Below are 26,449 nucleotides of genomic sequence, written 5' to 3' on the forward strand. Positions count from 1 at the left end.
TCATAATTCTATCCATGGAGCTTGGAGAATCAGATATTTAAAATGTTCATTGAAAACATAGACCCAGAAGGCTTTACCATGCAATAAAATTTGTTGCATATTAAGAAACGTTCTGTTTCTCGTTTGAAGGAGAGGCTCTGAATTAACAGAATTGTTGATATTGATAATAACCCTGATAATGTCTAGATTATTTATCTAAAGGCCTAGGCAAGTAATCTTTTGAGATGTAGAAATCAAGATCAGCATATTAAATCTGTCTTCAATGATATTGAAATCAGGTTCATTATCACTGTAATAGGATGACCATGCAATTACTACACATCATCAAGCACTATCTCATTCACTGATGTCCTTTAAGGAGGGAAATCTTCACCTCTGGGATCATAATCAGTACAGGCTGATAAAAGAATGAATTCATTCTTTTTGATTTTCTAGACGCACAGAAATGAAATGATGAAAATTGAGGGAAATTCTAGATGGAAAGATTAAAAAGTACTTCCATTCTATCCATCCACCCCTGCCTACCTTCCCTCCCTCCAACCCTCCCTCCCTCTCTCCCTCCAACCCTTCCTTCCTTCTACCCTGCCCCCTCCTACCCTCCTCCCTTACTCTCCCTTCTTCCCTCCTGTCCTCCCTCTTACCTGCCCTCCTCACCTCCCTCTCCCTTCCTCCTCCCCCCAACTTCCAGTCTTCCATTGCTATGCAGTTAACCATAGCCTAATTACGAGCCAATTAACCTATTGACTGCTACATCTTTGGACTGTGGGGAGAAACCAGAGCACCTGGAGGAAATCTACACGATCTTAGGGAGCATGTACATACTCCTTACAGACAGTGGTGGGAAATGATCCAGACGCTGGTACGGTAAAGCGTTGTGTTAGCCACTGTGCTGCATTAGCAACATTATAATTTAATTTTTATCATTTTTGTACAGTACTTAGCTAGTAATTGTAGCTTACTATTACTAGAATAAGTAAAAAAACTCAATAGATTAGCTTCCAAGCCTAATGTAATCGGTTGTATCAGACTGCTACACAAAGCAATAATGTAATCAGACAGACAACTTATCATTAACTTAGGTACTGGCTAAGTTACAGCAAAGGCACATAGAGTTCTGCCAACCCTACTCAACATCTGTGGTTTCTACTTTAATTGAGAGAGGTATGGCGTGCATCTTAAGCAAGCAGCTTGACATAATCTGTTCCAACCTTTCAACTTGAGTCCCAGATTCCTCATGTATCAATGGATTTGCCAAGCAGGGAAGAACTCCACAGAGATAATAGCACTTGATGTGCGTTTGGAAGTAATTGACTCTGAGAACCTTGGCTTGTGAAATAAGGAATTAAAAGTATAGAAATTAACAGCAGCTGTAGGGCATATGGTCTCTCAATCTTGCCCAGTCTTTCAGTGTGGTGACTCATCTGATTTTGGTCCCTCGTTTGCCTCTTCCCATTTGCTCCAGATTCAACCAAAAATACCTTCCTTGTTTGAACATATTCAGTGATTCAGCATTCACGGTTCTCTGGACCTCTCCAGAGTAGACAATTCCAAAGCTTTAAAATCCTGTGGGAAAAGACATTCCTTCTCATCCCTAATGCTCTTTCTGCCATCTCTGCAAGAACTGGTGATGGTCACAGGTGATTGGACACAGTGTTCAGTTCCTTTTATAATAATACATTCTGTTCACATGTAATGCATTATCTGAACAACATCCAAACCTTGGCTGATGTGGCAATTAGTATTTGTGCCGCACACATACATATCTTTAATAACAAGACAGTTTCTAACCAGCTGCCCTTGCCAGCTGGTAGCATTACCACCACAGAGTCCTCCACTATTGACATACACAGTTCACTATTGTTGCTGCAAGAGAAGGTCTGAAGTAATATCCTCAATATCCACTAACCTCTGTACCATCTGCTGGACAGAAGTCAAGAAAGGGACAAATTACTCCTAAATTGGTGGATGTTTCAATAACTTTTGAGAAGCTTGGCTCCTTCCAGGAATCATTTTACCTAACAATTTTATATATCTCTCATAACCTGCTGCAGTTACTGTACATTTTCAGGGCATGTAGTGTTCTCCAATAAATGTTGGTCTTTCCAGCAATGCTCAAATCCCTTGAATAAATAAGAAATATGAAAGGTAAGTGATGAAAGTAACATTACAGGTTATAGAAAACTGCTATTTTTTTCATTGATTTCTAACATCTGACCTTTGTTGGCACAGCCAAAATTTATTACCCATCTCCAAATGCCTTCAGCAAGTTACTACCTGCAAGAGAAGGTAGTAATACAATTCTGAGGAGACAATTCTAGGATTTAGACAAAACAGCACTGAAGGAACAGTGATACATCTCCAAGCCAGGAATGGTATGTGACTTGGAAGGAGATGTTCAAGGGTTGGTTTTGTCACGTACCTGAAGGCTCAGTTTTTCAAGGTATGCATATGGATGTGCTGCTGTAATAGTCTAGTGGAATAATTGATAGAATTTTGAAAATGGTATACACTGCAGCCATTGCAGACCAATGGATATTTTTGCGTAGTGCCTGGTGGAACATTAGCACAATTTTTTGCTAACCTGCTTTAACACCTGCTAACGTGGCTTGCTGTGAGATTTTGTCTGAACAAAGCTTTACAATATCCTGTGCCATTTTATCATGATAACTACTATATAAGTGAAAGCACAATAGACTAAAGATATGGGAATCTGGAGCTAAATAATCAATATGCGGGAGGAACTCAGGTCAGCCAGCATCTGTGGTGGTAGAGGGTTTCAGGTCAAGACCCTGCGTCTGGGCTGAGAGTGTAGTGGAGTGATAGTCAGCATAAAGGGGTGAGGCAGATGGGGCATGGCTGGCAGGCAATATGTGAAATCAGGAGAGGAGGGGGGTGATGGCCAGATTTGGGGAGCAGAGGGTGGAGAAAGAGAGATGGAAGCTGGAATGAGATAAGGGAGACAGCAAAGGGCTGCAGATTTTGGAATCTGGTAAGGAAGGAACGTGATGAGTAGAACTAAATACATGCCATCACCCACTGGTTCCCTTATCCCTTCAGAAGCTGATTACATCTGTCCATCACCCTACCCTTATCCCTTATCCCTTATTACTGGCTTTCTCTAATATGTGCTGGTATATCAGATGACCTTCGGGAGATCAGCGAAACATGCAAGACAGCAGTGATTAACAATGAACTGTCGAGACTCCAAGTGGACATCGCAACGCTCCAAGAGACACGTCTCGCAGAATCAGGAACCCTACGTGAAAGCGACTATACCTTCTTCTGGCAGGGGAAGGGCTCAGACGAGACTAGAGAGCATGGTGTCGGCTTTGCCGTGAGGAACTCACTGCTGAAGATGGTAGAGCCTAGCGAGAAAGGGACAGAGCAGATTTTCTCACTTCGACTCCACACATCCGACCGGCCTGTCAACCTTGTCAGCGTCTATGTCCCAACCCTCTACTCTACACAAGACACAAAGGACAAGTTCTATGGCCAGCTCTCAGTGATGCTACAGGAGATCCCAAGTCAGGAACAGTTGCTGCTACTTGGCGACTTCAACGCCAGAGTGGGTGCCAACCACGACTCCTGGCCAAGCTGTCTGGGACGGTATGGGATCGGCAGCATGAATGACAACAGGCAACAACTGCTCGAGCTTTGCATGCTCCACGAATTGTGTGTCACCAACACCTACTTCCAGACCAAAGCTCAGCACAAAGTGTCTTGGCGGCATCCCCACTCGAAACACTGGCACCAGTTGGACCTGATAATCACAAGACGCCGTCACCTGAGAAACGTGCTCATGACTCGCTCCTTTCAGAGTGCCGACTGCGACATGGATCACTCTCTGGTTTGCTGCAAGGTCAGACTTCGGCCGAAGAAGATACTGCGCCAAGCTTCCAGGCAAGCAGCGCATCGATGCCAGTAAGACACAATACCCAGAAAAGCTGCAGAGTTCATCAAATCACTGGAGGATGCTGTCCTTGCAGACCCATCAGAAGTAAATGCTCAGCAGAGATGGGACTCTCTCAGGGACACTATCCACAGCACTGCACTCAAGGCCTTCGGGAAGAAACGGGGCAAGACACAGGACTGGTTTGAAGCGAACTCAAGTAAGCTCACCCCTGTCATCGAGGTGAAGCGTGTTGCACTACTAGAGCACAAACGCCACCCCACCCAGGCAACACTGCAAGCGCTAAGGACAGCAAGAAGCAAGGCCCAGGAAACAGCCAGCCGCTGTGCAAATGACTACTGGCTACAACTATGCGAATGCATTCTGTCATCATTTGACACAGGCAACATCCGTGGAGTGTACGAGGGGATCAAGAAAGCCATCGGGCCAACCCAGAGCAAGACAGCACCATTGAAAACCATAACAGGCGAGACCATCAATGACAAAGGCAAGCAGATGGAGAGATGGGTGGAGCATTACTCTGAACTCTTCTCCCGAGAGAACAGCATCTTGTACAGCGCGCTAGATGCAGTGGAATGCCTGCCTGTCATGGAGGAACTTGATGCATTGTCGACTGCCGAAGAGCTGAGTAAAGCCATGGACAGCCTGCCCACTGGGAAGGCACCAGGATTGGATGGCATTCCACCAGAGGCCATCAAATGTGGCCTGCTAAACCACCTGCACGAACTACTGTGCCAGAGCTGGATAGAGGGAGCAGTGCCGCAAGACATGAGTGACTGCAACATTGTCACCATATATAAGAACAAAGGGGACAGAAGCCACTGTAACAGCTACAGGGGAATCTCCTTACTGAGCATCGTTGGGAAGGTCTTCGCCCACGTGGTCCTGAACAGACTGCAGAAGATAGCTGAAAGGGTATATTCCGAGTCTCAGTGCGGTTTCAGGTCAGAACACTCCACAATCGACATGATCTTCTCCCTTCGACAGCTACAAGAGAAATGCAGAGAGCAAAGACAACCACTCAATGTGGCTTTCATTGACCTCACGAAGGCCTTCGACCTTGTGAGCAGAGACGGCCTGTTCAAAGTCCTCGCCAGGATTGGTTGTCCCCTGAGGCTCCTCAGGATAGTTCTGTCATTCCACACAGACCGGAAGGGCGTCGTTCAGTTCAACGGCTCTTCTTCGGAGGCCTTCAACATCCGCAGCGGTGTGAAGTAGGGCTGTGTGCTTGCCCCCACCCTGTTTGGCATCTTCTTCGCAGTCATGCTGAAGCACGCCTTTGGAACGTTAACTGATGGTGTCTACCTCCACACCAGATCGGACGGGAGGCTGTTCAGTCTGTCCCGGCTGAGGGCAAAAACCAAGGTTCGTGAAGTACTCATCAGGGACATGTTGTTTGCAGACGATGCGGCACTGGCAACACACTCTGAAGAGCAACTGCAATGCCTCATGGACAGCTTCTCGAGAGCCTGCCAGGACTTCAGCTTGACCATCAGCCTGAAGAAAACCAACATGTTGGGCCAAGGCATTGAGCACCCCCCTGCCATTACCATCAAAAACTATGAGCTGGAGGTAGTTCATGAGTTTACATATCTTGGCTCCACCATAATGGACAGCCTCTCCCTAGACCCTGAGATCAATAGACGGATCAGACGAGCAGCCTCAACATTCGCCAGGCTGACAAAGAGAGGCTGGGAGAACAGAAAGCTGATGACACACACCAAAGTTGCAGCCTACAGGGCCTGCGTCCTCAGCACACTGCTTTACGGCAGCGAGACCTGGAGCCTCTACTACAGACAAGAGCGGCGTCTCAACGCCTTCCACCTTCGCAGCCTGAGACGCATCCTGGACATCATGTGGACTGACTGAGTCACCAACAATGAGGTCTTGGCCTGCGCCCAGATACCCAGCCTCTTCACCCTGCTCCAACAACGCCGTCTCCGCTGGCTGGGCCATGTACACCGCATGTCAGACGGGAGGATCCCGAAAGACCTGCTGTACGGGGAACTGGCCTCCGGCAAGAGAGCACAAGGGTGGCCCCATCCCCATCTTCATTGACGTTTGCAAGAGAGACATGAAGTCACTGGAAATGAACATCGAGAGGTGGGAAGACATCGCAAGCGATCGCTCTCACTGGAGGCTGGAACTACGCAGAGGTCTAAAAAGAGGAGAAGAGAAGCTGAGGCTTGCTGCTGAAGAAAAGTGCACTCGTCGGAAAAACAGCACCAAGACAACACTGGAGGACAGCGCCTTCAAGTCCAGTTGCTGCAGCCGAGACTGTCACTCCCATTTGGCACTCTACAGCCACAACAGATGCTGCTCTAACACAGACTGAAGCAAGACTTTCCAGGCGCAGATCCATGGTCTCGCGAGACTAACGGATGTCACCAACTCCAATGTGCACCAGATACAGCTTGGTTTACTCAGTTCCTGTGCAACAATATATTGTGATTATTGGCATACAGGCTTTTTATTTCCCATCATTTAGTTATTCTTCTCTTCTGGATTTTCTTGAATTGTATTATCTTTGCCATGGTTTAAAGCACCGATCGAGTATGTGGGGTGGGCAAATTATGAAGCTATTTTTCTGCTGGGGATTTCTAGGCAAATCTAAAGTGGTGAGTGATTGTACATATCTCTGTCACTAACCACCAAGAATCTCTTGACCGCCAAAAAATTAATCCTTTAGACTAGTAAAATGGGGTGTTGGAATGGGAATGGACATTGAGGCGGGGTGGAGAGGAAGCAAGGAGGGATTCTGGAAGGAGCTGTGCTGGTAGAAGATGGACATGTTGGTATTTGTGAAGTTGGAACCAAACATTGGCAGAAACTGATAGATTAGCGAAGCAGCTGATCTGCAAAGTATATTTATATAAAGAGTTTAGAACTATAGGTCTTTATATCTTAATGGTAGTATAGAACAAGCCTCAATAAAGTAATAAGCTGAGTTTTGTTCTGTGATGCAGCTATAATACCCGAGCATAGAACAAAATATTTGCTCCTATTTGGTAGAGTTATCCAGTTATTTATACCACTTGTTTTTCCCCCAGGAAATTAGATTTTAGTTACAAATATATTATCCAGATTTAAAAGTTGTTATTAAATCTGCTTCCAGCACTTTTCCAAGCAGAGTATTGTAGACCATGAACTCATTAACTCATTTCATTCTGGTTCTTCTGCCAGGCACCTGAGATCCTTGACTGTAGAATATCGATTCCTCTACCTGTGGAACAGTCCTTTTCACTTACTCCATCAAAGCTCTTCAAGATTATGGAATATATTATTGATTTACACTTGCACTGATTTAAGGGGAATGACCTCTGCTTCTTTAGTTCTATGAATGACTGAAGTCCTTTAGCCCTGGTCACATTTGCATAAATCTTTTGTGCAACCTGTCTGAACTTTGACTGTGAGACCTAAACTATGTTCTGTAAAGTCCATGGAGGGAGGTTCTACTGTGTTTTAATAATAATTGCCAGTTATCAGAGCCTCAGGGAGGTAGTCACCCCTAGGTTGCAAAAGGCAGCTACTGGGGTGACTGTCAAGAAAGGGAAAGGGAATAGGCAACCGGTGCAGAGTATCCCTGTGGCTCTTCCCTCAATAATAAGTATACTGCTTTGGGTATTATTAGGGGGGGGCGGTGGGGGAAGCACCCCACACGGGGAGAGCCAGTGTGACTTCGTCTCTGGCACGGAGCCTGGCTCTGTGGCTCGGAAGGGAAGTGGGCGGGGGTGGGGGGGGAGAAGAGGACTGCAGTAGTGATTGAGGATTCCATAATTAGAGGAGCAGAAAGCAGAATCTGTGGACACGAAGAAGACATCTGGGTGATATGTTATGTCCCAGATGCCAGGGTCAGGGATGTCTCAGATCAGGTCCACAGCACTCTATAGGTGGAGGGTGAACAGCAGGACGTCCTAGTACTTGTTGGTACCAACGGCATAGGTAGGAAATGGGAGGAGTTTCTGAAAAGAGAACATAGGAAGTTGGGAAGTAAGCAGAAAATCCTGATCTCCAGGGTAGTGATCTCTGGCTTGCTTCTTGTGCCACATGACTATGGCGATAAGAATAGGCTGATTTGGCAGATGAATTTGGGGTTGAGAAATTGGTGCAAGGGGCAAGGTTTCAGATTTTTGGATCATTGGGGTCTCTTCTGGAGAAGGTATGATCTGTAGAAAAACAATTGGTTACACTTGAACCCAAAGGGACCAATGTCCTTGCATGCAGCTTTGCTGGAGCAGTTGGGGAGGGTTTAAACTAATTTGGCAGGAGGTTGTGAACTGGAGTGATGAGGCTAAGGAGGGAGCATTTGGTATAGAACTAGATGAAGTGTGTATTTGAGGCACACACCATTGGGAGCATTTATTAGTTAGTGGGAACTTGTCCCCATTATCACCCCTGGCTATAACACCTTAAATAATCAACTGATGGAAAAGGCACGTAAAAAGGGCAAAGTTGTGATAACCACAGGGGACTTCAATATGCTGGTAGATTGGGAAAACCCGATTGGTGCTATATCCCAAGAGACAGAATTTGAAGAATGACTATGAGATAGCTTTTTAGAACTGCTTGCGATTAAGCCAATTATTGTAAGGGCAATTCTGCACTGCATATTATGTGATGACCCAGATTTGATTGTGAAACTTGAGGTAAAGGAAACCTTAGGGTACAGTGATTGGAACATGATAAAATTCACCCTGCAGTTTCAGAGGGAGAATATAAAGACAGATGTATCAGTATTACAGTAGAGTAAAGGGAATTATAGAGGTATTGAAAGAGGAGCTGGCTAAAGGTGATTGAAAGGGGACATTAGCAGTGATAATGGCAGAACAGCAATGGTTGGTATTTATGGGGGAATTTTGGAAGGTGCAGGAAAGATGCATCCAGAAGATGAAGACATGATCTGAAGGGAGGTTAGGTAACCGTGGCTGACTAGGGAAGTCAAACACAGCGTAAAAGCAATAGAGAGGGCATATAGCAAAAATTAGTGGGAAGGTAAAGGATTGGGAAGCTTTTAAAAACAAACAGAAGGCAACTTTTAAAAAAAGCCATAGAAAGAGAAAAAATGAAATATGAAGGTAAGCTAGCCATTACTATAAAAGAGGACACAAAACGCTTTTCAGATATATAAAAAGAGACGAGAGTCGATATTGGACCACCAGGAAATGACGCTGGAGAGTTTGTAATGGGAGACAAAAAAATGGAGGGGGAACTTAAGGAAGTTATTTTGTGTTAGACTTCAGTGTGGAAGACACTAGCAGAATGCCAGAAATGCAAGCTTGTTGGGGCAGAAGTGAGTGTCATTCCTATTACTAAGGAGAAGGTGCATGAGAAGCTGTAAAGACTGAGGTTACGCAAGTCACCTGGACCAGATGGACTACACACCAGGGTTCCAAAACAGGTTGCTGAAGAGATTGTGGAGGCATTAGTAATGATCATTCAAAAATTACTAGTTTCTGGAATGGTTCCTGAGGACTGGAAAATTGAAAATGTCACTCCGCTCTTTAAGAAGTGTGGGAAGCAGAAATTATTGGCCAGTTAGCCCGACTTCAGTGGTTGGAAAGATGTTGGAGTCTAATAATAAATATGAGGTTTCGGGGTACTTTGAGGCACATGATAAAGTAGGCCAAAGCCGGTATTGCTTTCTTTTGGGGAAACCTTACATGAAGAATCTGTCAGAATACCTTGGGGGAATAACATGCAGCATAGAAAAAGAAGGGTCAGTGTGCGTTGTTTATTTGGATTATCAGAAGGCCGTTGACAAGGTGCTGCACATGAGGGTGTTTAACAAAATAAGAGCCCTTGATAATTACATGAAAGATGCTGGAATATTCGCTGACAGACAGGAAGCAAAGTTTGAGAATAAGAGTGGGGGCCTTTTCTGGTTGGCTGCCGGTGACTAGTGATGTTCTGCAGGGGTTGGTGTTGGGACCACTTCATTTCAAGTTGCATGACGGTGATTTAGATGAAGGAATTGATGGCGTTGTTGTTAGGTTTGCAGATGATATGGAAATAGGTGGAGGGGCAGGTATTGTTGAGGAAGCAGGGTGTCTGCAAAAGGACGGGTAGATTGGGGGAATGGGCCAAGAAGTGGCAAATGAAATATAGTTTAGGGAAGTGTATGGTCATGCCTTTTGCTGGAAAGAATAAAGGCGTAGCACCGCAAACACGAGATGTAGGGTCTCAGTCTGAAATGTTGACTATTTATTCATTTCCATAGATGCTGCCTGGCCTGCTGAGTTCCTCCAGTATTTTAAACGAGGAGGAAATTCAGCAGTGCAGGAGGACTTGGCAGTCCTCATGCAGGATTTCCTAAAAGTTAACTTGCAGGCTGAGCCAGTGGTTAGCAAGGCAAATGAAATGTTAACATTCATTTCGAGAGGACTAGAATACAAAAGCAAAGATGCAATGCACAGGCTTTATAGGGCATTAGTCAGACTGCTCTTGGAGTATTGTGAGCAATTTTGGATGACAAAGCTAAGAAACAATGTGTTGGCATTGGAGAGGATCAGAGGATGTTCACTAGAATGAGCCCATGAATGAAAAGATTAACCTACGAGGAGCGTTTGATAGCTCTGGGTCTGTACTTGTTGGAGTTTAGAAGAACAAGGGGAGAGAATCTCATTTTAAATTATCGAATATTGAAAGGTCGGGATAAAGGGGATGTGGAGAGGATGTTTCCTATAGTGAGGAAGTCTTAGAATTGAGGGACGTTCATTTAGAACAGAGATGAGGAAAAATTTCTTTATCCAGAGGGTGGCGACTTTGTGTGACTAATTGCCACAGGCAGCTGTAGAGGCCAAGTCATTGGGTATATTTAAGGCAAAGGTTGATATGTTCTTCATTAATCAGAGAGTCAAAGGTTATCGGGAGAAGGAAGAAGGTTGGGGTTGAGAGAGATAATAAGTCAGCTATGATGGAATGGTGGAGTATACTCATTGGGGGTGGGGAGGGGCGAATGCCCTAATTCTGCTCCTATGTCTTATGGTCTTATGCACAGTCCTGGTAGCCGGGAGGTTGGAATAGTACGTCAGCGACTGGGAATTTGCTGAGAGTGAAAGAAAGAAAATTTTGGCACTTCTGAGATGGTGTGGAAAGGGAGTCATGTTGATTATAGGGGAAGAGATTTGAGATCGAGACTGTTGGAATTTAAGTCAGTTATGGCAGTGCAGAAAATCTATGCAGTTGTAATAGGCGTGTTGGGTAGCACTCTTGTCAAAAGCATAAGGCAAAGGAGCAGAATCAGGCCATTCAGCCGATCGAGTCTGCTCTGCCATTCCATCATGGTTGATCACAAATCCCACTCAATCCCATACACCATATCTAGCCATATCCTTAGGTGCCCTGACTGATCAGGAAACAATCCACTTCTGCCTTAAATATACGCATGGACTATGCCTCCACCACAGCTTTAGGCTGAGCATTCCACAGATTCACTACTCGCGGGCTAAAAAAAAAATTCGTCCTTTCCTGTGTTCTTAAATGTGAGGCTGTGCCCTCTAGTTCTGGATACCCCCACCATAAGAAACATCCTCTCCACATCCACTCTATCTAGTCCTTTCAACATTTGGTAGGTTTCAATGAGATCCCCCGCATTCTTCTAAATTCAGTAAGTACAGGCCCAAAGCTGCCAAACACTCATCATACATTAACCGTTTTATTCACGGAATCATCCTTATGAACCTCCCCTGGACTCTCTCCAATGACAGCACATCATTTCTGAGGTATGTGGTTAAAAACTGTTGACAGTACTCCAAGTGTGGCCTGCCTAGTTTCTTATAAAGCCACTGCATTATCTCCTTGTTTTTATATTCTATTTCCCTTGAAATAACTGCCAACATTACATTTGCCTTCTTTACCACAGACTCAACCTGTAAATTAACCTTTTGAGAGTCTTGCATGAGGACTGCTAAGTTCCTCTGCATGTTTAATGTTTGAATCTTCTCCCTATTTAGTAATACTCTGCACCATTGTTTCTTTTACCAAAATGCATTCTCATACATTTCTCAATGAAGGCATTGTGCAATACATCTGCAGCATGGATCCAAAAGAAGTCAGTCTTGTGGTAGAAGGAAATTACAATGTGTATTTCTCAGTAAGCCATTCTCATTAATAAATGGTTTACTTCATTACTTTACAGTTACATAGAAAATATTTCAAAAGGGTGAGATAATTATTGTTGTTATTTCATAACGAACTCAAAATCAAAGTTGAGTTTGTTGTCATATGCACAAGTACATGCATGCGCAGGTGCAGTAAAAAAACTTACAGCAGCTTCACATACACAGCGTAGAGACACAAGAAAAAGATATAAATTACATGAATTATACAATTAGACATAAGAGTTCGTGTTTTATGAAAATGTTTGATAAGCAGGATGATGTTTGGAAAATCTTTTGCTTACTATTGTAAGAGCTGCAAATATGTTGAAGAAAAAAAGGGTAAAAAGTTGCTGAATGAAAGTATATTTCATAAAGTAGCTGAGTTCATTTATAGATTTGGAACAAAAACAGAACATCTTAATTTCAATTGGCACATTTATATTTGTGTGTGAAGAGAATAGTATTTTCCCCAAACTGTGTGCCAGAAATGGAAGATCAAAGGGAACTGATCATTCAAGTCTGTCAAATTGGGTTTCTTTCCCGGTGCAGTGCTGAATAATCTGATTGAAGTCATAAATATGATACAATGTGACTGTGAAAAAGGGAAGCAATCATCCTTTTACCTGGTTATAGTCTCGAGCATGGTTGATCACAGCATACTCCTTTCTTATAGATAGGTACTCCATTGATCCCAAAGGAAATTACAGTGTCACAATAGCATTACAATTGCACAGATATACAAATATACCAATATTTGAGGAGAAGTAAGAAAGAATAAAAAATATTTTAGCATACTTAGAGCATGACTAGTCAAACCTCACTTCCTCCTTCTACATTTATCTGCTCTGTCTTGTCCCATGAGAATCTACCTATAGACTTCGTCTCTTATTGGCTTCATCGACATCATCAGGAAACAGAGCTTCAAGTCCAGATGTTCGTTGATTCTCACTTCATCAACTCCATCTCCTTACTATATTGTTACTAATAGCAGAGCAGGCATTCCCAACACTTTGCGAATATTGTTTTACCTCCTGCAGTGAAATCTTTCCTTGTTACCTGCATCTGCCTGAGGCAGAATCGGACTGTTCCCCATCTTCATTGTGCACTTAATGCTGAGATGAGATTTGGAGCACATTTTAAACTTTGTTTCTTTGTACCTCAGTAACGTCATTCACCTCTACCCTGGCACTTGCACTGCTCGAAACCTCAAGTTTGCCATTGTTACCTAGGTGATTCCACTCATATCTGGCTTTCAATGCTCAACCCTCCACTAAACTTGCCATCCAAGCCTTCATCTTTGTCTCCCAATTACTTTACAAAAACCACAGAAATAAATGGGGTATACGATCCTGTACAGGATTTGAGAAGTGAAAACCCACATTTGCACTGCGTAAAATCTCCATGACTGCACCCTGTCTCTTGTTCAGGAAATTTAGAATGGATTGTAGACTTCAGGAAAGGGAAACTAGAAGTCCACGAGCCAGTAATCATCAGAGGATGAGAGCTAGAGAGGGTCAGTAACTTTAGATTTCTGGGTGTCATTATTTCAGAGGGCCTGTCCCTGGACCCATCATATAAATATTATTGCAAAGAAAGCACGATAGCGCCTTTACCTCCTCATGAGTCTGCGGAGGTTCGGCATGTCATTATAAATCTTGGCAAACTTCTATAGATGTATGGTGGAAAGTGTGTTGACTGGCTGCATTACAACCTGGTATGGGAACACCAACACCTTGCAGCAGAAAATCCTACAAAATGTAGTGGATTCAGCCAAATACATCATGCTCTTTTGTCGCTGCTGCCATCAGATGGAAAGTACAGGTACGTCAGGACTCGCATCACCAGGTTCAGGAATAGTTACTACCCCTCAACCATCAGTGACTTGAACGAGAGGGGAGAGCTACACTCATTCAATGACTCTGTTACTGTATATCGTTATTTCATGCTTATTATTTATTGCTATTTATTTGTACCTTCATTTGCAGAGTTCTTTTAATGTTTATAGTTCTTGATATTAGAAATGTAGAAAACCTACAACACAATACAGGCCCTTTGGCCCACAAAGCTGTGCCGAACATGTCCTTACCTTAGAACTGCCTAGGCTTATCCATAGCCCTCTATTTTTCTAAGCTCCATGTATCCATCCAGGAGTCTCTTAAAAGTCCCTAGTGTTTCCACCTCCACCACCACTGCGGGCAGCCCATTCCATGCACTCACCAGTCCCTGAGTAAAAAAATTACCCCTGACATCTCCTCTGTACCTTTTTCCAAGCACCTTAAAACTATGCTTTCTCGTGCTAGCCATTTCAGCCCTGGGACAAAGCCTCTGACTATCCACATGATCAATACCTCTCATTATCTTGTACACCTCTATCAGGTCACCTCTCATCCTCCGTCACTCCAAGGAGAAAAGGCCAAGTTCTCATAAGGCATGCTCCCCAATCCAGGCAACGTAATTACAGTTTACATTTACCGTTCTATAGATTTGCTACTATGCCCTCAGGAAAAGAATGTCAGGGATGTATGACATGTATGTACTCTGATAATAAATTTTACTTTGAACTTTGGATCTTCATATGATGACACATGCTTAGACTTCTTACAGTTTAAAGTTTAAATGTTGAACATCCCATTGAACATACCCATGTCTGAGCAAGGGGGCTGTATGTGTGTATAAGTATATTCACAGCTATACTGATTGTTTGCTTTAGCAACATATCTTGATTCTAAATGTATTGATAAAATTGCATCATGAGGCCCAGCCCCACTGATGATCTGATCTGAATTTACATGGATGATTTAAGTGAACTACTGATGGTGATCAAATAAAATTTAAATCTTCCTTTGTTCCTCAGATATGGCAGTGTGGTGGTTCCTTGGAAATTATTACATGTTCTCATGTTGGGCACGTGTTCCGTAAGGCAACTCCATATACATTTCCTGGTGGTACGGGGCATGTAATTAACAAGAACAATCGGCGACTGGCAGAGGTCTGGATGGATGACTTCAAAGACTTCTTTTACATTATATCTCCAGGTACTCTCACTCATTTTGGTTTGATATGGCCGGGCTTAAGATTTTAGAACTGTTTTTTACATGAACTGTTTCTGAAAGCTGGCCATATTGTAAAAGCCAATACCCAGAACATGCCCTCTTCACACTGTTATTGTCGTCAGGAAGGAGGTACAGAAGCCTGAAGGCACACACTCAGTGATTCAGGAATGGCTTCTTTCCCTTTGCCATCTGATTTCTAAATGGACATTGAACCCATGAACACCACCTCACTACTTTTTAATTTTTTTTTGCACTGCTTACTTTAACTTAATTTATTTGATAAGTATATATATACGTAATGTAATTCAGCTTTTTTCTCTACTGTTATTTATCATGTATTTCATTGTTATGCTGCTGTAAAGTTAACCAATTTCATGACATGTGCCAGTGATATTAAATCTGATTCTGATGAGCAGGTTTACCTGCTTCACTTGCAATCACAGTTCCTTATGCACAGAATACATTTTGTATTTATTGTAAAGATCAGTAGAACAGAGCTGTGCTTCTACAATGCAATGTATCAAGGCTGTGTTTTCTCTTGTTCCAATATATGTACTGAGAGTGACGTAGAAACATAGAAAAACTACAGCACAATACAGGCCCTTCAGCCCACAATGCTGTGCCGAGCATGTGCTTACTTTAGAAATTACCTAGCGTTACCCATAGCCCTCTATTTTTTTGAAGCTCCACGTCCTATCCAGGAGTCTCTTAAAAGACCCTATCGTATCTGCCTCCACTACCATCACCAGCAGCCCATTGTACGCACTCACCACTTTGCGTAAAAAAACTTACCCCTGACATCTCCTCTGTACCTACTTCCAAGCACCTTAAAACTGTGCCCTCTTTTGATAGCCATTTCGGCCCTGGGAAAAAGCCACAGACTATCCACACAATCAAGAAGGGTTATTTCTTCAGCAGTTTGATCAGGGTGTGGACGTCAACCAGTGAGAACAATGAGAAGAGTTTAAAAGGAGACAGCTTTAGAGAGCGTGCGTCGGAGGAGCGGGCGACGGAGTAGAGGGAAACAGAGTAGGAAAGTTTTGGCTCAACGGGGCTTCGACGATAATGGGTCAAGGCGAGGTAGGTTACCTGTGTAGAATACAGACAAGGAGAATGTGGGTGAGGCCATTGTTCTGTGCTCAGTGTCAGATGTGGGAAGTCCAGGAGACTCCCAGGTTCCCGGACGGCCACATCTGCGCCAGGTGCGTTGAGCTGTAGTTCCTCAGGGAGATGCAATTCGATGACCTTCATCTGGTCAGGGAAAGTGAGGAAGTGATAGGAGCTGTAGGCAGGTAGTCACAACGAAGCCTGAGGAAGACAGATAAGTGGGAAGGGCAGGAATGCTACACCTTTCCCATTCCTTAATTCCACCCAAATAGCCTCCCTAGACGAGCCCTCTAATCTACCCTGCCAGAGCACTGCTGTAATATTTTCTCTGACAAGCAATGCAACACCTCCCCCCTCTTGTCCCTCCGATTCTATTTAATTGAAGCAATTAAATCCAGGAGTATTTAGTTGCCGATCACATCCCTCCTGTAACCATGTTTCACTAATAGCTACCACATCATACTTCCAGGTATCAATCCATGCTTTAAGCTCATCCACCTTTCTTATAATGCTCCTAGCATTAAAATAAATGCATTTAAGAAATTTTCCTCCTCTTACTCTCTGTTTATCACTAACAGTGCAAACAACTTTACTATTTTCTTTTTCTTTCTTCTCCCCTACATCTGTTCCTACACTCTGGTTCCCCTCCCCCCTTATATCCAGTTTAAATCCACTGGAGCCTATCTAGCAAACCTAACTGCAAGTATATTTGTCCCCCTCCAGTTCAGATGTGAACCATCCTGCTGGAACAGGTCCCACCTTCCCTGGAAAACTGCCCAATTATCTATAAATTTGAAACACTCCCTCCTGCACCATGTCTTCAGCCACTTGTTGATCTGTGCTATCTTACTATTTATAAACCTGCCTGCACGTGGCACTGGTAGCAATCCTGAGATTGCTATCCTGTAGGTCCTGTCCTTTAACTTGGCGCCTATCTCCCTAAACTATTCTCTCACGTCTTATCCTCTTGCTCTTCACATAGTTGTAGAATTCCTTAGGGTTTTCCTTAATCCTGCTCGCCAAGGCCTTCTTATGGCCCCTTCTGGCTCTAATTTCATTCTTAAGCTCCTAACTTTCTAGATCTCTATCATTAACTAGTTTTTTGAACCTTTCGTAAGCTTTTCTTTTCTGCTTGACTAGCTTTTCAAAAGCTTTTGTACACCATGGTTCATGTACCCTACCATCCTTTTCCTGTCTCATTGGAACGTACCTATGCAGAATGCCAGGCGAATAGCTCCTGAACATTTTCCACATTTCTGCCAAACATTTCCCTGAGAACATCTGTTCCCAATTTATGGTTCCAAGTTCCTGCCTGATAGCCTCATATTTCCCCTTACTCCAATTAAACGGTTTCCTAACTTGTCTGTTCCTATCCCTCTCCAATGCTATTCTGATCACTATCTCCAAAATGCTGTCCCATTGAGAGACCTGACACCTGACCAGGGTCATTTCCCAATTCTAGATCAAGTACAGCCTCTCTTCTTGTAGGCTGCTCTGCATACTGTGTCAGGAAACCTTCCTGAACATAGCTAACAAACTCCACCCCATCCAAACCCCTTACTCTAGGGAGATACCAATCAATATTTGAGAAATTAAAATCTCTCACCTCGGTAACACTGTTATTTTTACACTTTCCAGAATCCGTTTCCCTATCTGCTCTTCCTTGTCCCCGTTACTTTTGGATGGGCTGTAAAAACACCCAGTAGAGTTATTGACCCCCTTCCTGTTTCTAACTTCCACCCACAGAGACTCAGTAACAATCCCTCCATGTCTTCCTCCTTTTCTGCAGCTGTGACACTATCTTTGATCAGCAGTGCCACATCCCCATCTCTTGCCTCCCTCCCTGTCCTTTCTGAAGCATCTAAAACCTGGCACTCTAAGTAACCATTCCTGCCCCTGAGCCAGCCAAGTCTCTGTAATGGCCACAACATCATAGCTCGAAGTATTGATTTAGGCTGTAAGCTCATTCGCTTTGTTCATGATGCTTCTTGCATTAAAATGGACACATGTCAAACTATCAGTCTGAGCGTATCCCTTCTCTCTCAGCTGCCCATCCTCCCTCTCATACTGTCTCCAAACTTTCTCTGATTGTGAGCCAACCATCCATTCCTCCATCTCTTCAGTTTCGTTCCCATCTCCCAGCAATTGTATCAATTTCTTCTGTATTGATCTCCCTCAGTACAGTTGGAGTTTAGATAATGGGAGAATGGCAGTATAACAGCAGTAGACAGACCAATGAAACTGTTGTCACTGTATAAAGAGAAATCGAAGCTTCTTTGTTCTTTAGCCTTCCTTCTGAGATGCCGGGAGAAGGACATCATCCGTAGGTTCTTGAGGTTGTGTTCCGTGGTGGTTTTTCTGGCGGCTGAACGCATTCTACAATGAGCTAGCCAAGCATCGATTAGGGAGCGTATTAGATCCGCTCTGGACGTGAACATGAACAGACAACTGTCTCTTCACCTGGAATTGTCAACCCTTTTGTCTCCCCGAGATTGGGAGAACATCGACACGTCCACTGCTGCACAAGTTGAACTAGCTTCACGAGGGAACGTGGCGAGGGAGGTCAGGAAGTACAACAAACTATCCAAACAAAGTGCGCTCATTCCACCCCCATTGTACCCAGACATGATTGTCATTGGTCAAACTGGACGAAGCATAGATAAGGCGACTAAATCGGTCCTCGCCAAGGGGCTAAGTATCACTCTGGTCCCCAGTGCTACTCCTTATCAGGACTACATTGGCGCTGTAGAGCAAACAATGTGAAAACTAACACCGGATACTGTGGCGGAGTTAAGGATAGAGGTCTACGTGGCCCTCAAATGTGTTATTTTGCCGAAACCGAACAGTGCAAATGTAGAGTGACTGGCCTTCCATGCACTATGGCGAAGCACAACCAACATGATTTTACCAGCGAAGAAAGGAAATGTGACAGTCCTTATTTCCTAGGAAGAATACCACAGGAAAGTCCAACAGATCTGGATGAGCTCGCCTACAGAGTTCTAAAGAGGGACCCCACAGATTCGATTCTCAGGATGTCCTCTGCCTTGCTGAAGAAATGCGGACTGCCAGCAGACATATGCAAGACAATTCTGCTTCAGGCGCTGGTACCACCAAGACTTTACGGACTCCCTAAGATACACAAGGAGGGTTCCCCCCTAGTCCTATCGTCAGTGGGATAGATTCTCTGACTTACTACCTTAGTGAGGTAGTAATAACCATGCTATCTCCCTTTGTTGGGGCTGTGAGTTTCCTATCATGAATTCAACCGACTTCATTAAAATGATAACCAACAACCAGCTGAATCCGGAGGACATAATGGTCAGTTTTGATATAGTGTTCCTGTTCATGAGAGTTCCCATTGAAGACAGCTTGGTCCTTCTCTGTTCAAGGTTTGATAAGGGTTCCAGTGACTTGTTTGAACACACTCTTTGAGGTTCTTCCTATATAACAGGAATTACTGTGAATAGAGAGTGTCTATGGGATTGCCCTTGTCGCCTGCTGTTCCTAATTTCTACATGGAAGACTTTGAGGAAAAGTCATTAAGTTCATTGCCCTTTTGCCCCCAAATGCTTCTTCAGATAGTCGATGACACCTACTGTGGCCTCATGGACTCCAGGTACTCCAACAGTTCCACAACCATCTGAACAGCAGACATCCAAACATTCAATTTACAATGGAGATGGAGAAGAATGGTTGCATCCCGCTCCTGGATATTCTAATATGATACAAACCAGGCAGTAGCCTTGTACATGGCATCCATTAGAAATCCACTCACACGGATTTATACCTCAACAATAGCAGCCACCATCACTCCTCCCCACGTAGAGCGGTTCTTTCTACTTTGGTTAACAGTGTGAAAACTAGTTCGGACCCGGAGAGTTTCCATGAGGAAATAAGACGATTATGCACGACGTTCCTACAGAAAGGCTACAAGGTGAAGGAAACCAACTGAGTCATTAAAAGGGCCGACGGAAAAACCAGGAAACCTAAAAACAAGGAGGAACCCATTGCTACTACCTGTCTTCCCTATATTTCCACGGTTTCAGGAAGGGTTGCCAGGTTCCTGAAGAAATACTGGATTAATGCCACCCACAAACCCAAAAGGAAACTCAAATCACAGCTTATACTGGTCAAAGATGAGCTGGGACTCAGTACGACTGGCGTTTACAGGATTCCCTGTGAATGTGGAGCAGCATTTATTGGCCAGACGGGATGCACGGTGGAAACCCGCATCAAGGAGGACAGGAGGTGTATCCATTTGGGTTACCCAGAGAAATCGACGGTAGTGGAACATTGCATTCGCAATGGCCACAGGATTGACTTTGACGGCACAAAACTACTGTGCTGAGCCGATGGCTTTTGGGGCTGGCTGGTGGAGGAAGCCATTGAAATGAAACTAGAGAAATAGAATTTTAACAAAGATGAAAGTCACTCTAAGTAAGAACTGGAATTTTATTGTAAACAAGGTGGGACAGCGGAAACCTGATTGGATAAGGACTAACCAATCAGGACGGATGGATGACGAGTATATAAATACCACCAGACCAGACATGCCCAGGCATCATCTCTGATGAAGATGGTAGAGTTTTGTCATTGAAATATTGGTTATAGTTGATACCTGTAGCTAGCTGCAAGCCCAAGAAATGTTTATTCGTTGCCGTATTATTTAGGAATTCACACAAATGGCCTTTGGACACAAAATATGTTGTTCCCAATACAGTTCCTACTGCTCCTATTCTTTGTACTTAGCCTTCACTCTCCAGCATCCTCCCGCCTCCCGCCACCCAGTTTAGATCTTTAACCCAAGGCACAGAGGCATAACCTGACTGGCAGGAGGCAAAGAGTGCGAATAAAGGGAGCCTTTTCTGGTTGGTTGCCGGTGACTAGTAGTTATCCACAGGGGCCTGTGTTGGGACTGATTATTTTACAATAATGATTTGGATGTTGGAATTGATGGGTTTCTGCAAATTTTGAGGAAGTAGGCTACGGAACAAATTAGACAGATTCAGAGAATGAGCAAAGAAACAACAGATGGAATACAGTGTCAGGAAGTGTTTGTGCATGCACTTTGGTAGAAGAAATGAAAGGGTAGATTTTTATTTAAATGGAGAGAAAACACAAAAATCTGAGGCAGAAGGGGACTTTAGAGTCCTTGTGCAAAGTTCTGAGAGGAGCAAAGTAAAGCAGTGTGTAATGTGAGAAAATCAATCCCACAGTAATCCCATGGTAAAGGATTTGTGGGAAAAATATGATCATCACAATGTGTTAGAACTTTAACTTTAATTTTTTGAAAAAAATAAATCTGTTCAAACTTTGAATCTTAAACTGAATTACATAAGAAAGAGGAGTGAATTTTGCTCCGATAAAATGGAGAATAAATTAATATATTTGTTAATGTTTAAAGAAATCTTTCATGATTCTCAATGGGGTTGCCCAGTGGAAGGGCATGACCAGAGAATGACCAAGGTAGGGTCCTTGATTATGCTGGCTGTTTTACTGAGACAGTGAGAAGTATAGACAAGTGCCCATGGAGGAGACACAGGTTTCCGTGATGTGCTGAGCTGTGTTGCATGCCTCATCATGATGATTGCAATTTTCTTATTCCTGAGTTATTCCTATACGGTCATGGTGGATGAGCCCTCCAAGCTGTCCTCTCTTAGTACAATCTCCATAATCTGTAATGCATCTTCCTACAGATCCCTCCCTATATTTGTCAGTATTTTAAAATGAACTAAAATAGCACAACTGCCTTTGAGAGCAGGGTGGGTGACCACATTCCTGCTTTACATATTGCCAAAGGCAGGTATTAAGCAAGCCCTTGATGTACTGAGTACTGCAATTAGCAAACAAGAAACATCCTACCCCGATGCCTTTCAGATCATTGCCAGCAATTTCAGTCAGGCTTGCCTGAAGAAATCCCTGCCCATTTCTCATCAAGGAGGTGGCTGCGAGGGACAGAGGGGCAGCTATGGGACGGCTTCGAGTCAGTTCAGAGGGTCAAAGGTCCAAGTTGATGTCAGAGAAATGTATACAATATACATCCTGAGATGCTTTCCTGTGCAAACATCCTTTGAAAACAAAGAATGAATGACAGTTAAACATGAGAACCCCAAAGTTCCTCCCCAGTTCCCCCCTCCCACGCGTAAGCGGCAACAAGCAACTACCCCCTTCCCCCACCAGCAAAAATAAAGAGCATTGGTATCATCACTGAGCCCAAGCGTGTGCTAAACAATAGCAAAGGCACAGACCAAAGTTACACCAAAGGCTTTGCATTTCATCTGACATTCGACAAACCACAGGTTCTCTCTCTCCCTGGTAAGGGAGAGGGAGGTGTCCCCCATTTTCACAGCGAGCGGGAGACATAACAGTAACCCACTAGTTTGCGATGTTAAAAGTCCGTTTCATCGCTTTTTTCGAGCTCTGTGTCTGAAGATCGCAAAGACCTCAGGTCCTCAGGCCAACGGCGAACCATTTTCTGGCCTCCCCGACAACACAGGAGTCTCTTGCCGTGTCACCGACCCTCGTTCTGCCCGTCTCCAGAGCTCTGAGATCTTAGGCTTCCAAACACAAGCAAGACTGTCAGGCCAAACCCTTGGCATGACAAATAACGGCCAGTCATGGAACCCCGAGAACGGGTCCCATTCCTGCAAAGAGCCAAAGCCTGCGTGTCAAAAGAACCCTGAAAGGAAAAAATAAAGATATTGAAGGTGGAAATGGAGCTGTTTCCAAAGATGCAAGCGAAGGAGTCGCTGTTAGGTGCCATTATCTCTCCTAAGCTCCGCTGAACGTACGTGCCATGGGTGTCACAGGCTTTATAAAATCAGTTGTGGATGAGTGTGTCCCACAAAATCATTTAGTATTTCCCCCAACCAGAAGCCCTGGACAAGCCAAGAGACCTGCAACCTGCTGAGGGCCAGGTCCGTGGCGTTCAGGTCAGGTGACCAAGTAAAACACAAGAGGTCCAGATAAAACTTCAGGAAAGCCGTCTCACGTGCAAAGTAGCAATTCCAGACCAAACCAGAACCATAGAAGGATGCTTGATAGCTGTGGCTTGGCTTGAATGCTATCAACTCCTACAACATAAAACCAAGCGACATATATTGACAACAAGATTTCTGTGATGTAATGATTTGAGAGGTTGGTGATGAAACATATCAACTTCTGCCTGAGGAGTGACTTGGATCTGCTCCAATTTGCCTAACGGCACAACAGGTCAACAGCAGATGCCATTTCATTGGGTCTTCACTCAACCTTGGAACATCTGGATTGAGAAGATGCTTTTCAGCTCTGCCTTCAATACTATCATCTTCTCAGTCAATAAGCTCCGGGACCTAGGCTTTAAGACCTCCTTGGACACCTGGATCCTCAATTTCCTAACTACAGACCCCAGTCAGCTTGGATTAGTAACAGAGTAAAGTAAAGGCATCCGTTAGTCTTGTGAGACCATGGATCTGCGCCTGGAACGCCTTCACTCTCCAGGGCACAGGCCTGGGCAAAGTTGGATGGAAGACCAGCAGTTGACCATGCTGCAAGTCTCCCCTCTCCACAACACCAATGTTGTCCAAGGGAAGGACATTAAGACCCATACAGCTTGGCACCAGTGTCGTTGCAGAGCAATGTGTGATTAAGTGCCTTGCTCAAGGACACAACACGTTGCCTCGGCTGGGGCTTGAACTCATGGCCTTCAGGTAGCTAGTCCAATGCCTTAACCACTTGGCCACGTGCCCACGATTAGTAACATCTCCACAATCACCATCAGCACAGGTGCTGCACAAGGCTATGTGCTTAACCCTGGGCTCTACTCAATTTATGACTACAACTGTAAGGGCAAGCACAGCTCCAATGGCACATTTAAGTTTGCTGATGACACCACTGTCTTCGGCAAAATGAAAAGTTGCGATGCATCAGCATATCAATAGGTTTCAAAGGTACATTTAATGTCAGAGAAATGTATACAATATACATCCGGAAATTCTTTTTCTTTGCAAACATCCATGGAAACAGAAGAGTGCCTCCAAAGAATGAATGGCAGTTAAACGTTAGAACCCCAATGCCCCCCCCAGCTTCCCCCGCCCACGCACAAGCAGCAGCAAGGCAACAATTCCTCTCCCCACCCCCCAACTCCAGCAAAAAAAAGCATCGGCACCCTCCACCGAGCACTCAAGTGTACAGCAAAGCACCAATAAAGATATAGACTTGAAGTACCCCAAAGACTACTTGTTCACCCGGCAATTCGACATACCACTGTGTGTGTGTGTATGTGTGTGTGTGTCTGTCTGTCTCGCTCTCTCTCTCTCTCTCTCTCACACACACTCACACACATAAGGGAAAAAGAGGTGTCCCTGTTTCACAGAGAGAGGGGAGACAACAAACAACTCACTGATTTAGGATGTTAAAAGTCTGTTGTATCACTTTTTCTGAGCTCTGCGCCCAGAGAGTTGGCCCCAGGGCTCAGGTCTCTGGACACACAGCCCACTGCAGCTAACCCGCTGCTCCCGATGTTCTGTGTTGTCCCGCGACACCTCAGCCAGGAGCACTGGCCTTGAAGCAGCCCGTCTTTAGAGCCATGAAGATCTGGCACCCTGATAGAAATAGAGCTGTTTCCGAAGCGGCAAGCAAAGGAGTTGCTGTTTAGCGCCATCTTGACTTATAAGGAGGATTGAAAATCTGGTTGAGCGGTGCCCACAACAACCCCTCACCTCAATGTCAGCAAAAGCAAGGAGCTGATTGCTGACTGTAGGAATATGAAGCTGAAAGTTCAAGAGCCAGTCCTTATCAGGTGATCAGAGGTGGAGAGGCTCAGCAGAAGTTCCTTGGTGGTATTATTTTAGAGGATCTGTCCTGGGTCCCGCTCAGCTTTCATTGCCTTCATCCCCCAAAATTAATCAACAAGCTTTAAGACCGTGGCCTCAATATCTCCTTGTGCAATTTGATCCTTGATTCCTTCAGCTGCAAACCCCGGTCACATCGAGTTGGCAACAACATCTCCTCCACAATCTCCATCAGCACAGGGGCACCATAAGGATGTGTGCTTAGCCGCCTGCTCTACTGGCTTTACACTTATGACTGTGTGGCTAATCAATGCCATATTCCAGTTTGCTGATGATACCACCATCATCACCAGCAGTGGTGATGAATCAGCATAGGAGGGAGATTGAAAATCTGGTTGAGCGGTGCTATCAGCCTAAGGAACTGATCGTTGGCTTCCGGAGGAGGAAACTAGAAAACCTCACTGGAGGATCAGAGGTGGAGGGAGTCAGAGACTTTATATTCCTCGGTATTATATTTATGAGGGTTTTTCCTGGGCCCAGCAGCTAAGTGAAAATACAAAGGAAGCTTGGCAGTGCCTCTACTTGTTAGGAGTTTGTGAAGATTCAGCATGACATCTAAAACCCTCTGAAACTTCCATAGATGAAATGAATCTTAGGGTTGTATGTAGTGACATAGATGTACTTTGATAATAAATTTACTTTGAACTTTAAATTACAAAGAAAGCACAGCAGCACCTCTACTTTTTCAGAAGATTTGGCATGACATCTAAAACTTTGACAACCTTCTCTCGATGTGTGGCGAAGAGTATACTGACTGGCTGCCTCACGGCCTGGTATGGGGACACCAACGCTCTCGAATGGGAAAGCCTGCAAAAAGTAGTGGACACGGCCCAATCCATCACAGGTAACTCCCTCCCCACAATGAGCACATCTACAAGAGCACGGCCACGGGAAAGCAGCATCCATCATCATGGACCACCACCATCCAGGCCATGCCCGCTTTTTGCTGCTGGCATCGGGAAGGAGGTGCAGGAGCCTCAGGACCTGCACCACCGGGTTCAGAACAGATAATGCCCCTCAACCTTCAGGCTCTTGAACCAGAGGGGATAACTTCAGTCAGCTTCATGCACCCCAACACTGAACTGTTCCAATAACCTCCAGACTCTTCATCTCATGTTCTCGATATTTATTGCTTATTTCTTTGTTATTATTTCATTGTTTGTTTTCTTTATGTATTAGCAGTATATTGTCTTTTGCACATTGGTTATTTTTCCATCTTGTTGTGTGCAGTTTTTCATTGATTCTGTTGTGTTTCTCTGTATTTGCTGTGAATGCCCACAAGAAAGTGAACTTTGCTGTAGTATATGGTGAGATATATACACTTTAATATATTTACTTTGAACTTTGTTTCTGTTTGTCTGCTAATTGTTTCTGCTGTAATGCTAAGGGACTAGGTAGGAACTGCAGCACTTCACTGCTCCTTCTGTGGACTTAATAGTGAATCCAATA

At 44.3% G+C, this 26,449-nt stretch overlaps 1 protein-coding gene across 3 annotated transcripts in view; it reads left to right on the forward strand.

Annotated features, from left to right (window-relative positions):
* The window catches only part of galnt13 (polypeptide N-acetylgalactosaminyltransferase 13), a 394,116-nt gene that overhangs the window by 297,003 nt on the left and 70,664 nt on the right, over nucleotides 1-26,449 (forward strand). For all 3 annotated transcript variants that reach the window (XM_072261955.1, XM_072261953.1, XM_072261954.1), the window contains exon 8: nucleotides 14,864-15,044. In XM_072261955.1, coding sequence (XP_072118056.1) covers nucleotides 14,864-15,044 — 181 coding nt within the window. The remainder of the gene's footprint in view (nucleotides 1-14,863; nucleotides 15,045-26,449) is intronic.

The sequence above is a fragment of the Mobula birostris genome, chromosome 6 (genome assembly GCF_030028105.1).
Source record: "Mobula birostris isolate sMobBir1 chromosome 6, sMobBir1.hap1, whole genome shotgun sequence".
Classification (NCBI taxonomy): domain Eukaryota; kingdom Metazoa; phylum Chordata; class Chondrichthyes; order Myliobatiformes; family Myliobatidae; genus Mobula; species Mobula birostris.